Source organism: Leopardus geoffroyi, chromosome B2 (genome assembly GCF_018350155.1).
Source record: "Leopardus geoffroyi isolate Oge1 chromosome B2, O.geoffroyi_Oge1_pat1.0, whole genome shotgun sequence".
In the NCBI taxonomy this organism is placed as follows: Eukaryota; Metazoa; Chordata; class Mammalia; order Carnivora; family Felidae; genus Leopardus; species Leopardus geoffroyi.
This window is the reverse complement of record NC_059332.1, coordinates 35,238,589-35,251,891: the sequence shown is the minus strand read 5'-3', so window position 1 is coordinate 35,251,891 and position 13,303 is coordinate 35,238,589. Positions and strand designations below refer to the sequence as shown.

General features: G+C 45.3%; 1 protein-coding gene across 2 annotated transcripts in view; it reads left to right on the top strand.

Annotated features, from left to right (window-relative positions):
• Positions 1-9,597, top strand: part of STK38 (serine/threonine kinase 38) — a 41,429-nt gene extending 31,832 nt beyond the window's left edge. For both annotated transcript variants that reach the window (XM_045500819.1, XM_045500820.1), the window contains exons 10-14: positions 3,883-4,000; positions 5,552-5,675; positions 5,864-5,959; positions 7,012-7,106; positions 7,583-9,597. In XM_045500819.1, coding sequence (XP_045356775.1) covers positions 3,883-4,000; positions 5,552-5,675; positions 5,864-5,959; positions 7,012-7,106; positions 7,583-7,713 — 564 coding nt within the window. In that variant the 3' untranslated portion in view covers positions 7,714-9,597. The remainder of the gene's footprint in view (positions 1-3,882; positions 4,001-5,551; positions 5,676-5,863; positions 5,960-7,011; positions 7,107-7,582) is intronic.
• Positions 9,598-13,303: the final 3,706 nt, after the last annotated feature.

Below are 13,303 nucleotides of genomic sequence, written 5' to 3'. Positions count from 1 at the left end.
TGTTTACGTAGCTTGTTGAGGGCTAGGAAATGCCAGGAACAAATTTGATCAGATGCTTCTATTGTGTCTCTCCATAGAGTAGTAGATCTTAACCTTGGCTGCACATCAGAATCACCTGTGGACTTCAGAACCTATTGATGTCTGGGTCCCACTCCCAGAGATTGATTCGGTTGGTTTGGGGCATATAATCTGTGTATTTGATTTTTTGAAAGGACTCTGGGTGATTTTACTGTATAGTGAAGGTTGAGGGCCTCCACTAAAGAGACCGTTTCTTAAATAGTAGCTCCTGCATTATTGGGAAACTGATATTTACCTGTGTTTTGGAAGCTAACGTAAGATAAGGCTCTTCTGTGATTTTTTATTATTTTTTTTAAAGCAAGCCAGGGTTTAACTTTTGGCCACTGGGCTAAAATATTTGTATTTGTTTTTTTAAGTAATCTCTGCCCAACGTGGGACTCGAATTTACAACCTTGAGGTGAAGTTACATGCTCTACCAACTGAGCCACCAGGCACTCCAATCCCTGGTTTTATAATACAAATCTTTTAACAAATAATATTTACTTAGCGCTTGGCTTTGCTGTAATAAATCTACTTTCTGAATTGAAGGGTTGCTGTAGTTTCTTAGCCTTTATAATTAGAATGAAAATACTTCTTGGGGAGGGTCCAGTCCATGTCTCAGACTTTATTTTTACTTACTTCTTTATTTAAAGTTATTTATTTCTTTTGAGAGAGAGCAAGCATGCGTGCACATTTGAGCAGGGGGTGGGGCAGAGAGAAGGGAGAAGGAGAGAGAGAATCCCAAGCAGGCTCCATGCAGTCAGTGCAGAGCCTGACTGGGGCTCTATCCCATGAACTGTGAGATCGTGACCTGAGCTGAAATCAAGAGTCAGATGCCTAAACAACTGAGTCACCCAGGCGCCCCCATGTCTCAGACTTTGAAACAACTGGCATTTATGTTATTTAATATTTGTATTTAAGAGAAAACCATGTAAAAAAGAAAAAACAATGTACAATTCTATATGGAAAAAATGGATTCCTGCCTTACAGTATACACAAAAATAAATTGTAGATGGAAAATAAAACTTGAAAATTTTTAGAAGAAAGAACAGGGCAGTGTATTCATGATCTTGGAGTAAGGAAGGATTTTTTTTTTTTTTTTTTAAATATGAAGATAAAAGAAGTACAGATCATAAAACTTGATTTTACTACTTTAAAGGAAAAAAAAACCCTTCTGTATATTGAAAGACATAAACAAATGAAAAATAAGTCACATGCTCCCACTGCTTTGGGATTATCTTATAATTCATGTGCATGCCCTACAAGCAGCACTTCTGCCCCTAGTCATATGGTCTGGGGCATCTTGTGCTTGGGAACCAGGAGCCATGGATAAGAATGTTCACTGCATTTTTGTAATAGCAAAAAACTGGAACTAACCCAGTGTCCATAGACAGGAAAATGGTTACACTGTGGGATAGAATATTTTACAACCATGAAAATAGTTGAACTACAGCTGCGTGTGACATCATGGATCAATTTTAGGAATAAGACATTGAGAAGAAAAATAGCAGAAGACTGCATGTAGAATGACATCATTTTTACAAAGCCCGAAAATAAAACTAAGATCTCATTTAGAGAGAGATGTGGGCAAAATTAAATTTCTTTAGGAATGATAAACAAAATTGACCTGTAAGGTCAGATTAGGAGGTTAGGAGAGGTGGGCTGACAGAAGGGAGAGGAGTGCAAATTTAGGTCTAATGACATTGGGAATAATTCAGTTCTTTAGTTGAACTTATAGTTATTCATTTTTATTATCATGCTTCATAATTTGATAATTACACATTTTTGGGTATATAATAAATTATCACATCACTTAAAAATGATAATAAAAATGATAATCCTCACACTGGGAGAAGATATTTTCAATTTCTAAAACTAAAAAAGGATTAATTTCCTGAATCCCAGGATTAATGCCGTGATTCATAGAGAATTCCAATGAATCAATTAAAAAAAAAAAAGATAATGCAACTAAAAAAACAAATGGGCAAAGGATCTGAATGGGAATTCACAGAAAAAAGACCTGAGTGGCTAATTAATATATAAATACATGTTCAAGCTTACTAGAAATAAAGGAAATGCAAATTAAAACATAAGATCCCATTTTATGTTCATCAGATTGGCAAAAATTAGAAAGTCTGACAAAACCAAGTGTTGGTGAGATATGGAATACCAGGAGCTCATCCCCGCTGGGGGTGTTTAAATGTGTATAACCACTTTGGAGGCTAGTTGGAAGACATCTGGTTAAGTTGGAGATGTTCATAATGCAAGACCCAGTGACACTGTTTCTGGTATATCCTCGAGAGAAATTCTCACTGTAGTGCCCACGAGGTGTCACGGGAATGTTTACTCAGGTGTTGTCATAGTGAAACATTAGAAGCAACAGAAGAATGGATAAAAAAAAATTATAACATTTGTATAACGGACAGGTGTACAGCAGTGAAATGGGTGAGCCAGAGCTCCGTGAATAAATCTCAAAATCATAATGTTAAGTTAAATAAGCAAGTTGTAGCATTATGTAGAATATAATTAAGCACCAGATGAAACCTTTTATTAAAAGTTGAAATGTTCGGGAAGTAATATCATGCCAGTTATGCAAATATTCATACAAGCATAGCACTGCAACTTTAGGGTGATTTTGACTTCAGTAGGAGAGGAGGGAGGATCTGGTTTTAATTGTGTAGTTTTGTGTTTAAAAAAATTGATCTGAGACAAATATGGCGGATTATTCATCTTGTTAGTATGGGCAGTTGGTACACATGTGTTGTATTGTCCTGTTTTTTTTTTCTGTATGTTTGCAGTATTCCATAGTAAATATTTTCCAAAGACAACACAGGTATAATTTTTTTTATTTTAGAAGTTCTACAAGGGTGCCTAGGTGGCTCAGTTGGTCGGGCATCCGACTTCAGATCAGGTCATGATCTTGCAGTTTGTGAGTTCAGGCCCCGCGTCGGGCCCTGTGCTGACAGCTCAGAGCCTGGAGTCTTCTTCGGATTCTGTGTGTCCTCCTCTCTCTGCCCCTCCTCCACTCGTGTGCTCTCTCTCTCAAAAATAAATAAATGTTAAAAAAAAAAAAAAGTACTATAATATCAGAAGCACTTAGATAAATCTGAGTCTTCTGTGTTGTAAACTCTCAAATTCTGAGCACAGTGGAAGGCTGAGTGTACTTCCCCCTAGTGTTGTAGTCCTTGTACATGACAGTAGATTACTTGAATTTAGAAAAATTTCCCCTAAGAACTATTTACATAAATAAGTAAGTTTGGTAAATTGATGTAAATCTCTAACCTATAGGATATGACTAGCTTGTGATAATAAAGCTTCCCTTTATGATTTTGTCAAATCGAGGAATGTTGGTGGTAGAAAGAGGGAGGAGTTAGACAAGGTATTAAATTTGCACACTGAGCTCTGCCACTTAACTAGTTCTGAGCCTGTGAACAAAGCTGCTTTGGGAGTTAGATTTTTTGTATCTGCAGAGTTGGACTACTAAAGTCCTCTTTACCGAGTTGTGTCAGGACTAAATAGGCTCATAAGCATTTAAGTACAGAGCCTGGCATTCTCTGGGTACTCAGTCACTTACGGTACTAGTGAACGTGGATCCTGTGTCCTGGTGGACTGTGGGCTTTGGCTGTATTTGGGAATGGACTCTCGCCTCACTGTTCATTTTGGAAGTGCTCTGGCAAATCAGACTTGCCATTAAGCTCCTGGGCCATCCTGTGCAGTTAGTTTGGGGGTAGCCATAGATGGTGCTTGAAACCTTTGGTCTCTGGAGCAGAACTCTGGGCACCCTCCTGCCTGCTGAGCCCCCCTGATGCGTGCTACCTGTTTCAGGCTTTCTCCACAGTAGGCACTCCTGACTACATTGCTCCTGAGGTGTTCATGCAGACCGGGTACAACAAGCTCTGTGATTGGTGGTCGCTCGGCGTGATCATGTACGAGATGCTTATTGGTAAGTTGCATGCTTTCAGGGGGCTTTTTCTGTGCAGCCAGGGTTGAGTCGCATACTAATAATAGACTGTTTCGATTAGGGGTGGTCTAAGCACTTCTCCCCTCTTGTCTTTCAACGTGAAGTTTCCTAGGCAGAAAGCTCGGCCGTCAAATAGCCAAGTATATTCTCTGGCCTGCTGGCATCCTGCGGTTGCTTTGCTGATCATTTATCCATTCTGCATTTTCATCCCCTCCATCTGGCAGCTCTTTCAGTCACTGACATTTGTTAAACATTCGTTGTATGCAGGGAACTTTAACTGGGCATTGCCTCACACGCTCTTTACTTATTTGCTGTCCCCTTCCTTTCTCTAAGCCTTCAAAGCATGGAATCCTCTGATCTCTCTCCCTCTTATTTGGATGGTGTGTCTGGGTATTTGGGGGACACTCTGGTCGGCGGGGGGGGGGGGGGTGGTCATATGCCCGAGAGCACTAGAAGAGTAAGTGTATCGTGGCTGTACTGAGTGATTCTGTGGGTGACTAGTGTGGCCTCTGGCGGTGTTGTCTCTGGAGACGCTGAATGGATGCCGGTGGAGGCAGATGTGATCTGTGTGGAGGGCATGCGGAGTAATATGGTATGAGAGTATTTATCCTCTTGCCTGTAGTTCTCAGTAAGAGGCATGGTGGTCACTTTTAAAGCCTGTGGTTTTTTTTTTTCCTTTTTATGTTTGTTTATTTCTTTTTTTTTTTTATTTCTTTTTTATTTTTTTATTTTTTTCAACGTTTATTTATTTTTGGGACAGAGAGAGACAGAGCATGAATGGGGGAGGGGCAGAGAGAGAGGGAGACACAGAATCGGAAATAGGCTCCAGGCTCTGAGCCATCAGCCCAGAGCCTGATGCGGGGCTCGAACTCACGGACCGCTAGATCGTGACCTGGCTGAAGTCGGACGCTTAACCGACTGCGCCACCCAGGCGCCCCTATGTTTGTTTATTTCTGAGACAGAGAGAGACAGAGACAGAGCACAAGCGGGGGAGGGGAGAGAGAGAGAGGGAAATACAGAATCCAAAGCAGGCTCCAGGCTCTGAGCCGTCAGCTCAGAGCCCGACGTGGGGCTCGAACCCACCAACTGCGAGATCATGACCTGAGCCAAAGCCGGACGCTTAACGGATTGAGCCATCCAGGCGCCTCCCTGTTTTTTTTCTTACCAACTTGTTTGGCACTTTACCCGCATAAGGATATTCCTAGAACGGAGTCATTTCTTAATGATGTTCCACCCTTTCCTCTCTTCTTTGGCGCAGTGGTTTCCATATGTGCAGCCTCTGTGTGTCCTCCCTTCTTTTCCCACCTTCAGCTCTGAGCCGGCTCCTTTTGTGGTACCAGAAGCACAAACTCACTTTGGGTTTAAGAGTTTGGGGGAGAATGAAAAATTAGTTCAGATGTTTTCTGGAATGAGTGGAAATCTTGTGCGTGTCATGGAGGGTTGAAGATATATAGAATCATCTTAAGGAGCATACTGTCAGGCGGATTCAAAGTTCTGGGATGTAAAAGCTCTGAAGTGCTTTTTTTATTACAGGCTACCCACCTTTCTGTTCTGAGACCCCTCAAGAGACATATAAGAAGGTGATGAACTGGAAAGAAACTTTGACTTTTCCTCCAGAAGTTCCTATTTCTGAGAAAGCCAAGGATCTAATTTTGAGGTATTAGAGAACACTTCCCACCCAGGCTTTTTGACATGAATGAATTCATATTTTTAAACTTAAATTATTACCTGGTCTGCCCCCTGCTCTCTCCCATCCCTCTGTTTAAAAAAGGGGGGAGGGGGCGTTCTTTTTCTTTTTCCAAAGTGATTACTTGAGGTATGCTGAAAGGCCTCTGTGTTTTCCAGATTCTGCTGTGAGTGGGAACATAGAATTGGGGCCCCTGGAGTTGAGGAAATCAAAAGTAACTCTTTTTTTGAAGGCGTTGACTGGGAACATATCAGGTATATCCATATAAAAGTTTTCGGGATTATTTTAGAAAGTCTGTAATTTGTTTAATAGTAATTTAGAAACACTGTTATTGGTAAGTCACGTAAGGGAAGAGAGCTGCTCAGAGATTCAGGGTCTTTTCTTGTCTTTGTTCGCGGTGAGGATTGGGAGTTGGGGTTTCCTGTCAGCCGTGTGGCGTGGGTTATGGGGAAGCCAGCAGTTCTTTCCAGAGTGAAGTGAACTTCGGGTTCCGTGGTGAAGGGAGCACCTAAGAAGCACGTTGCCCTTGCTTTTACCTAGAACACACCAGCTTCTCTATACCAGGGGCCACCAGCAGGGCTGTCCCCACGCACAGGGAGGTAGGGAAGAAAGTGGAAGAAGGATGCGGGTGGGGAGGGAGGTGGACGTGGCCACGGTGGCGGTTGCGGAGCGCAGCCAGTGGCAGCAACAGCCTGCACCGCCTGCTGCCGTCCAACGTTCTTACTCAGGTTGGTTGGTTGCCAGACAGAAGGCGAAGACGTCATCTCTCGTGATTGTGTTCTGACTTACATTCCTGTAAGTTTTACCTCCGCCTCAGCCACTCTCTCTGTTGACAACCTCTGGTAGAAGGAAGTGCAGAGCCTTTCGTGAGGGAGCACCCAGAGGTTTACTTGCCCTTTTTACAGACAGGGCAGGCCTTGAGGGGAGTGCATTGTTTAGATTTTCATTTTTCTCACTATTTTTGTCTTTCTTCCCAGCTGTGAAAAATTGTTATTTGTATTTTTTCATTTGGTTTGGATGCGGTCAGGTGGCGTGGTCGCTTGGTGTCACGAGCTTTTCAGAGAAAGTAAACGCTGCCTGCCAGCGGATAGTCCTCCCACGTCAGACCCGGGGGCTTTTTAAGTTTATTTATTTTGAGAGCGAGCGAGTGAGCGAGCACAGGCTGGGGAGGGGCAGAGAGAGAATCCCAAGCAGGCTCTGTGCTATCAGCGTCCCGACCAGAGGGCTTTTTTGGAGAAAGACTTAATCCGCAGTGAGCCGCGTGATTACTGACCACAGTCATTTTTGACATGTCTGTTCTTGGCAGAGAGAGACCTGCTGCAATATCTATTGAAATCAAAAGCATCGATGATACCTCAAACTTCGATGAGTTTCCGGAATCTGATATCCTTAAGCCAACAGGTAATATCCCCAACACTGCCTCCTGCTGCCTCATAGGTACATCATTTCTGCTCCCATTTTGGGGTTGTGTTTACAAGTCAGGTAGAGGAACATCAGTTCTTTCGGTTCTTTGCGAGTAGTTTTCCAGTGCTAATGCTGGGCAGCAGTGACACCTTGTCGAATGGAGACTGAATACAAATTCCCATGTTTGAACTGGATGGGTAAATCACACAGGTTTGTTCTTTGGTTTTTATTTGTTAAATTAAAGGTTAGATAACCTGAAATGACGGAAGTGGGAAAATACAACTTTTAAAGTATCCGTGAAAAATAGGAGGTTCAAAGAACATAGGCAAGCAAACGCAGGCAGTTCGCAGAGTGAAAAACAATGTTTCCCAACTAGAAACTGTGGTATCTTCTTCAGAATGTCATGTCTTCAGTACTGAGTAGTCCATCCGGGTAAGGCAGTGAATCAATTCTCACATCTATTTCTTTCCCAGTGGCTACAAGTAATCACCCTGAGACTGACTACAAGAACAAAGACTGGGTCTTCATCAATTACACATACAAGCGCTTTGAGGGCCTGACGGCTCGGGGGGCTATACCTTCCTACATGAAAGCAGCAAAATAGTATCCTTGAACTAGAACCCTAAATGGAGCGGAGTTCTTTGTACAACATTGCGTTTTTCCTCTCACATGCTCTTTTGAAAGAGTTTCCAAGAAGTTTCCGGAACCCACCGGTGTGTCATGGTAAACTCCTGAAACGCGATAGTAAGTGGAGTCTCTTCCATAATGCATCCGAAAACCTGTAGAACAAGGACGACCATTTCTACTGCATCGGCCATAAACAGCTGTGCTGCTTCTTCAGAAGCATCGTGAGCCAATTTGATAGAGGTTTTAAAAAACTCGTTTTCCTAAGTTCATCAGAATGAAGGAGAAAAAACAGCCATCATCAAACATTATTGAGATTGTAACACGTACTTACTATCAGCCAATTTCTGTGATTTTTGTGACAGACACGCTTTCTGCCAAGCCCACCAAGTATTTCTTTTCCTTTACAGCTAAAAGCTCCATAGTACTAAGGAAATAAAGCAATAACGAAAGCCTCAGCAGCCAGCACTCTGGCTCAAGGAGACGCCCCACCGTCCTCTGAGGGGGTGGTGGGGGGCTTCTCCCCATACCTCGGCCTCGGGCGAGTGGCTTGGATAGCCACCATTCACGGTGCACTTTATTTATGGTACTAGCATAAAGACCCGCAATCCAGTGATTTCTCTCCTCCTGCCCATCTAAAATACTCAAGCTGCTTTTCTGAGTGTTGATGGGGAATACTAGCTCCTTCTCTCACTGCTTTCAGAAGGCCCAGAAGCCACGGGGCCTTGCCAAGGAGTCCCAGATCACGTGGAAAACCTTCAGTATCTCTTCATGGCCGTATCAGAAAATCCCTAAGACGGACGTTGTCGTGGACCAGCGATAGCCTCAGGCGCTGCCAGCAGGAACTCGGTTCCTTCCTGGGAACACAGCAGGGAGAGTCCGGGCAGAGGCAGGAAGCCTGGAACCCCTCTTGGCTAAGGTGCTGCTCCTGCTTGGTCTCTGGAACCTCCTTGGAAGTGAAGGAACCAGCCCCCTAGAAAGTGCAGAGCCAGCCTACGAATCCGTGTAAAGTTCACTCCTCAGTCCTTGATGCAGCCGTGTTTTGTCTTCTCTCTCGGTATTTCTCCTCTCCGATTTAAGTAACCATTTTGCCTTGGAATCATGATTACGAATTTTTCCTTTGCAGATGCCTTCCTGGGGGATGCGCCTCTCCACCCAAAGGGTAGCCTGCAGCTCTGGCTGACCAGGCCTCTCCGCTGTGGCATTCTCACGAGAGACCCTCTGAATTTTAGCACAAAGTGCCTTTTCTTTCACAGCTGCCACCACCTTTAGAGGAATTTTGCTGCGTCAGAAAAATGTGGAGGCTCCATTTTAATGCATTATTTTAAAATTTTTGATAACTCTTCAAGCATCATTTGCACCTGTGTGGTAATTTTGCCTGTTGCAAAGCATCATGGCCAAGCTACAACTGGGAGTCTGCTTTCTGCTAGGCTTGAGGTTAGGATCAACTTGACAGTGTGTCCTAGCTCAGCCATTCAGCAAAGAAAAATGGGGTAATATCAGAGTTACAGTAGTAAATGAAACTGCTTTGGGTTTTAATGTCTTAGAGGAAGAAAAAAAAGGAATATAGGGAAGTATTAACTTTGGATGAAGGTAATGTTTGCCCCTTAATCTTTCATTCATGGTCTGTTAGTGACAAGGAAGTAAATGAGATTCTTTTGTGTAACTTGGTAGTTCCTTTGTATTACCCAATAGTTGATGTTTTGATCCCCAGGTGTTTTGCAAGTATGTGTGGTAAGCACGCTCAAGAGAAGTTAACAGGAGTGGTGATGGTGTGTGGGGAGTGGCAGGGGATGGTTTGTTTTAGGGGAAAATGCCCACATTTTAAACTTCTGAATAAAACTGTGTGAGAAAACACCGTGAACCTGATGTGTTTTAAAGCAAGTGTGGCTTGTGACTCTAAGGGGCAGAGTGCTGGTGGCTTCTTCCAGCCCCTTTGTCTGCGGACCACTGGAACACTGCCTCTCCGTAGGCAGGCAGAGTGTTTTTCTGTCTTGGGGAGGCTGGGACCTGCTTTCGCGTTCGCTGAGAACGCGTCTTCTGAATCGGTGTTTGTGTGAGAGCCGCTCTTCTGTTGACCCGGAGCGTCTGTTCTTCCCACCGGCTGCAGGGCTGCACGGTGGGCTCTCCCCCTGCAGCTAGGCCGAGGGCAGAGCGGCTGACAAAAGTGCCGTCAGTTGGTGGGCCCTTTGTACAGCTGTTTACCCCGCCTGGGGTTGACTGGGAACCTCACAGCCTCCTGGGATGGGGCTTCTCAGCCCTCCAGGTCCACCGGGGCAGGAGTCCTGTTGGGTCCCCCTCTGGCTTAGGGAAAGGAGCCCCAGAAAGAGGTGGGAAGGCAAAGGCCATCCGGCGTCAGAACTGCGGCCACAATGTGTATTGTCTTTGCAAAGCTTACGGGTTTCAAGAGACATGTTGGGAACCATTGGCTCAATGTTGGTCCTGTTCACTGATAGTTCCGTTTCCTGCTCCCGTAGGGGGAGTTAGAAGACAGGACTTGAACTGTATGGCATACTGAAGTGAAACTGAATACTGTCAGCATTCAGTCTCCTCTTGATTTAGGAGTGCATCAGGATTCTCTTCAGTACCGGTTTTTCTTTTTTCATTTTTTTTTTTTTTAAACGTTTATTTATTTTTGGGACAGAGAGAGACAGAGCATGAACGGGGGAGGGGCAGAGAGAGAGGGAGACACAGAATCGGAAACAGGCTCCAGGCTCTGAGCCATCAGCCCAGAGCCTGACGCGGGGCTCGAACTCACGGACCGCGAGATCGTGACCTGGCTGAAGTCGGACGCTTAACCGACTGCGCCACCCAGGCGCCCCGTCTTTTTTCATTTTTTAGAAGTAGGGTCCACACCCAGTGTGGGGCTTGGACTCACAAACCTGAGATCGGGAGTCGGATGCTCTTAACGACTGACCAGCCAGGAGCTGTTTCTTTTAGAATGACTTTGAAAAGTTAGCTATGGAGGAGTTCCTCCGGGGTTAATATTCAGGCTCCGAATAGCAGATTGCGGTTTCAAGACTCCCCTATCTGGCATAATAGGAATCCTCTGCCATCAACTGCCAATGCCTCTTCTCTGAACTGTTTGCTCGGAAAGCATATTTAGGTTTCACTTTCTCCTGTTTGTGTCACTCCTGGCCCTCTGTGTCTAACCCAAATGGTGTTTCTTCTGGAACTCTGAAAGGATTCGGTGAATGGTATTTTCGCTTCCTAGGTAGCACACACTTCCCTGGAATGAGCTATAAGAGCCACCACTGACTTAACCACCTCCATGATGCTTTTTCGGGCATATTTGCAAAGAAAACATCTTGCCCAGGTAACAGTTAAGCATCCATAATATACAGAGCACAGTACTGGACCCTCTGGGAATGCGCCAGGGAGCCTGCCATGGTTCTGGACCTCAGAGCAGTTTGAGAATTCCCACCAAGTGGCTTGAGAGCAAGCGGCGTCAGCTGTGAAGCCGCTACGTTAGTGGTGGTGTAACAGTCCTGTTAGGCCGACCTGGCGGTACTGGGGAGCTGAGCGAAGCTCCCCGATGAGGTTAAGCCGCAGTGACTTGGTGGATGCGAGTGAGCGGTCTGGGATTTTGGAGGCCGGCAGGTGTGGGCTTGTAGTGTGGCAGAGGTGTGGAGCCGGTGTTCTTTCGCGAACACTGCAGTTGCCTTTGTCGCTTCCCCATTTCCCTCTCCCGCTTCAACTCACTCCCCTCACTTCTGCCCCTCGTGTGAAACATGTATTAATTATCCTGTGCGTGAAACCTGCTAGTCTTCATTTTTAGAGTCATTTCTCCTGTCACTGGTGTCCTGACAGCCATATCCATTGACTTCCCTTCAGTCCTCGTCTTGACCAACCTGCCGCACACATACTCTTAAAACAAAAACAAACCTCTGCTCCGACCTGACTTCCTTCTTGGTGTTTCTTCTGCTACCACTTAAATGCTGGTGCTCTTCTGAGCAATGCCTTTGCCTTCTTCTTACTCGTGTGATCTTGGTCATCTCCCCGACCCTGTGACTTCAGCTGCCGTTTCTGTGGTGAGGTCTTCAAAGTGGGCAAGACTTCCTGGACTCCTCCCCGGAGCTCTAGACCATGGAGTCAGGTGACACACTAGACACCACCGTCTGGAAGGCCTCACGCAGGCTCAAACAAAAGCCATCCAGAAGAGCTCCTCTTACCTCCGTTGTGTTGTTTATTTTTGAGAGAGTGTGTGCACACGCCCAGAGGAGGGAGAGGGAATCCCAAGCAGGCTCTGCACGGTCAGCTCAGAGCCTGATGTGGGGGCTTTGAGCTCATAAACTGTGAAATCAGGATCTGGGCCAAAATCAGGAGCCAGACCCTGAACCATCCATCTGAGGCACCCAGGCACCCCTCCGCAGGAAACTTCTTACACCGCGCCCATCAGGAAACATGCACAACTCTGGATGCAGCCATCCCTCCTAGCAGTGTCTTCATGATTTCTTACTGAATGTGCTGCAGTGGCCTCTTAGCTGACCTTTGTCCCTGGTCCTTCCCCTTTCAAGCCCACTGCCCTCTCTGCTGCCAAAGAAATTCTTTCAAATTTCAAGTCTGATCATGTCATTCGCCTACATAAAACCCTTTAGGGCTCCTAATAGTTCTTATAAATGAGACCAGACATCTTTGTCTGAGGCAGAAAGAGTCCTGCCTTACTCTGGCTTCATCTCTGCATCACCCCATCTTCCCTATTATCAATTCACCTTTGCTCATATGGTTGAGTTGGCCTGGACTGCCTCCCCTCTGCACGTTCATGGATCCAAAACGACGATTTTCATTCTTCACGCTTTGGTTCACGTGTCACTTCTAGAATCTTCTCGTGAAGTCTCCTCATGGTAAATACTGGCTACTCCATCCTTCTGGGTTTCCTGAGCGACCTGGACTGCTCGTAGAGGTTTTCCCCACACAAGTATAAAACCCCCTTGAAGAGTGTCTCCAGATCATCGTGTCCCTGTTGTCCTGCAGTGCTTGGCACAGAATATACCCAACAGGCCACGTCTTCAGAGCATGTTGTTAACCTCTGTGCCAATGAAGGCAGACCTGCTAGGGAGGTGCTGGCTTTAGCCCCACTTTGAGTTTTACCACCAGTAAGCTCCCAGGCTAAGTAAGCTGAGGAAATTCTGAGTAGACACCGGACTAGAGTAAGGCCAAACCACAGAGACCAAAGGAGAAACCAGAAGCTCTACAGCAGTGCTTCCAGGGGACCTTTCATTCCTGCCATGGTTCCTCACTTGCTTTAAACCAGAACCAGAACAGAAAAGTCCGTGAGTTCTCTCGCCTTTCAAACTTACATTTGGCTTTGTGGGGGGTCCTACTTGGTTGGATTTGAGGATTCAGGAGGTCTTGAATTCCAGTTAACCAGGGACTCAAGAAGGCAGACTATTAGGGTTCTGGAAACCTCGGAGTTACAAAGAAATAGGGTGGGAAAGGCACACACAGGCTCAAAGTGACCCTACAGCCCCACAGGAAAGGAAGAGGCTCTGTTCTGGGCAGTCAAGGTGCTACTTCTTTCAGTCCCTTTAATATCTTGACTTCCAACTTTATTTTCTGCTAAAAAACAA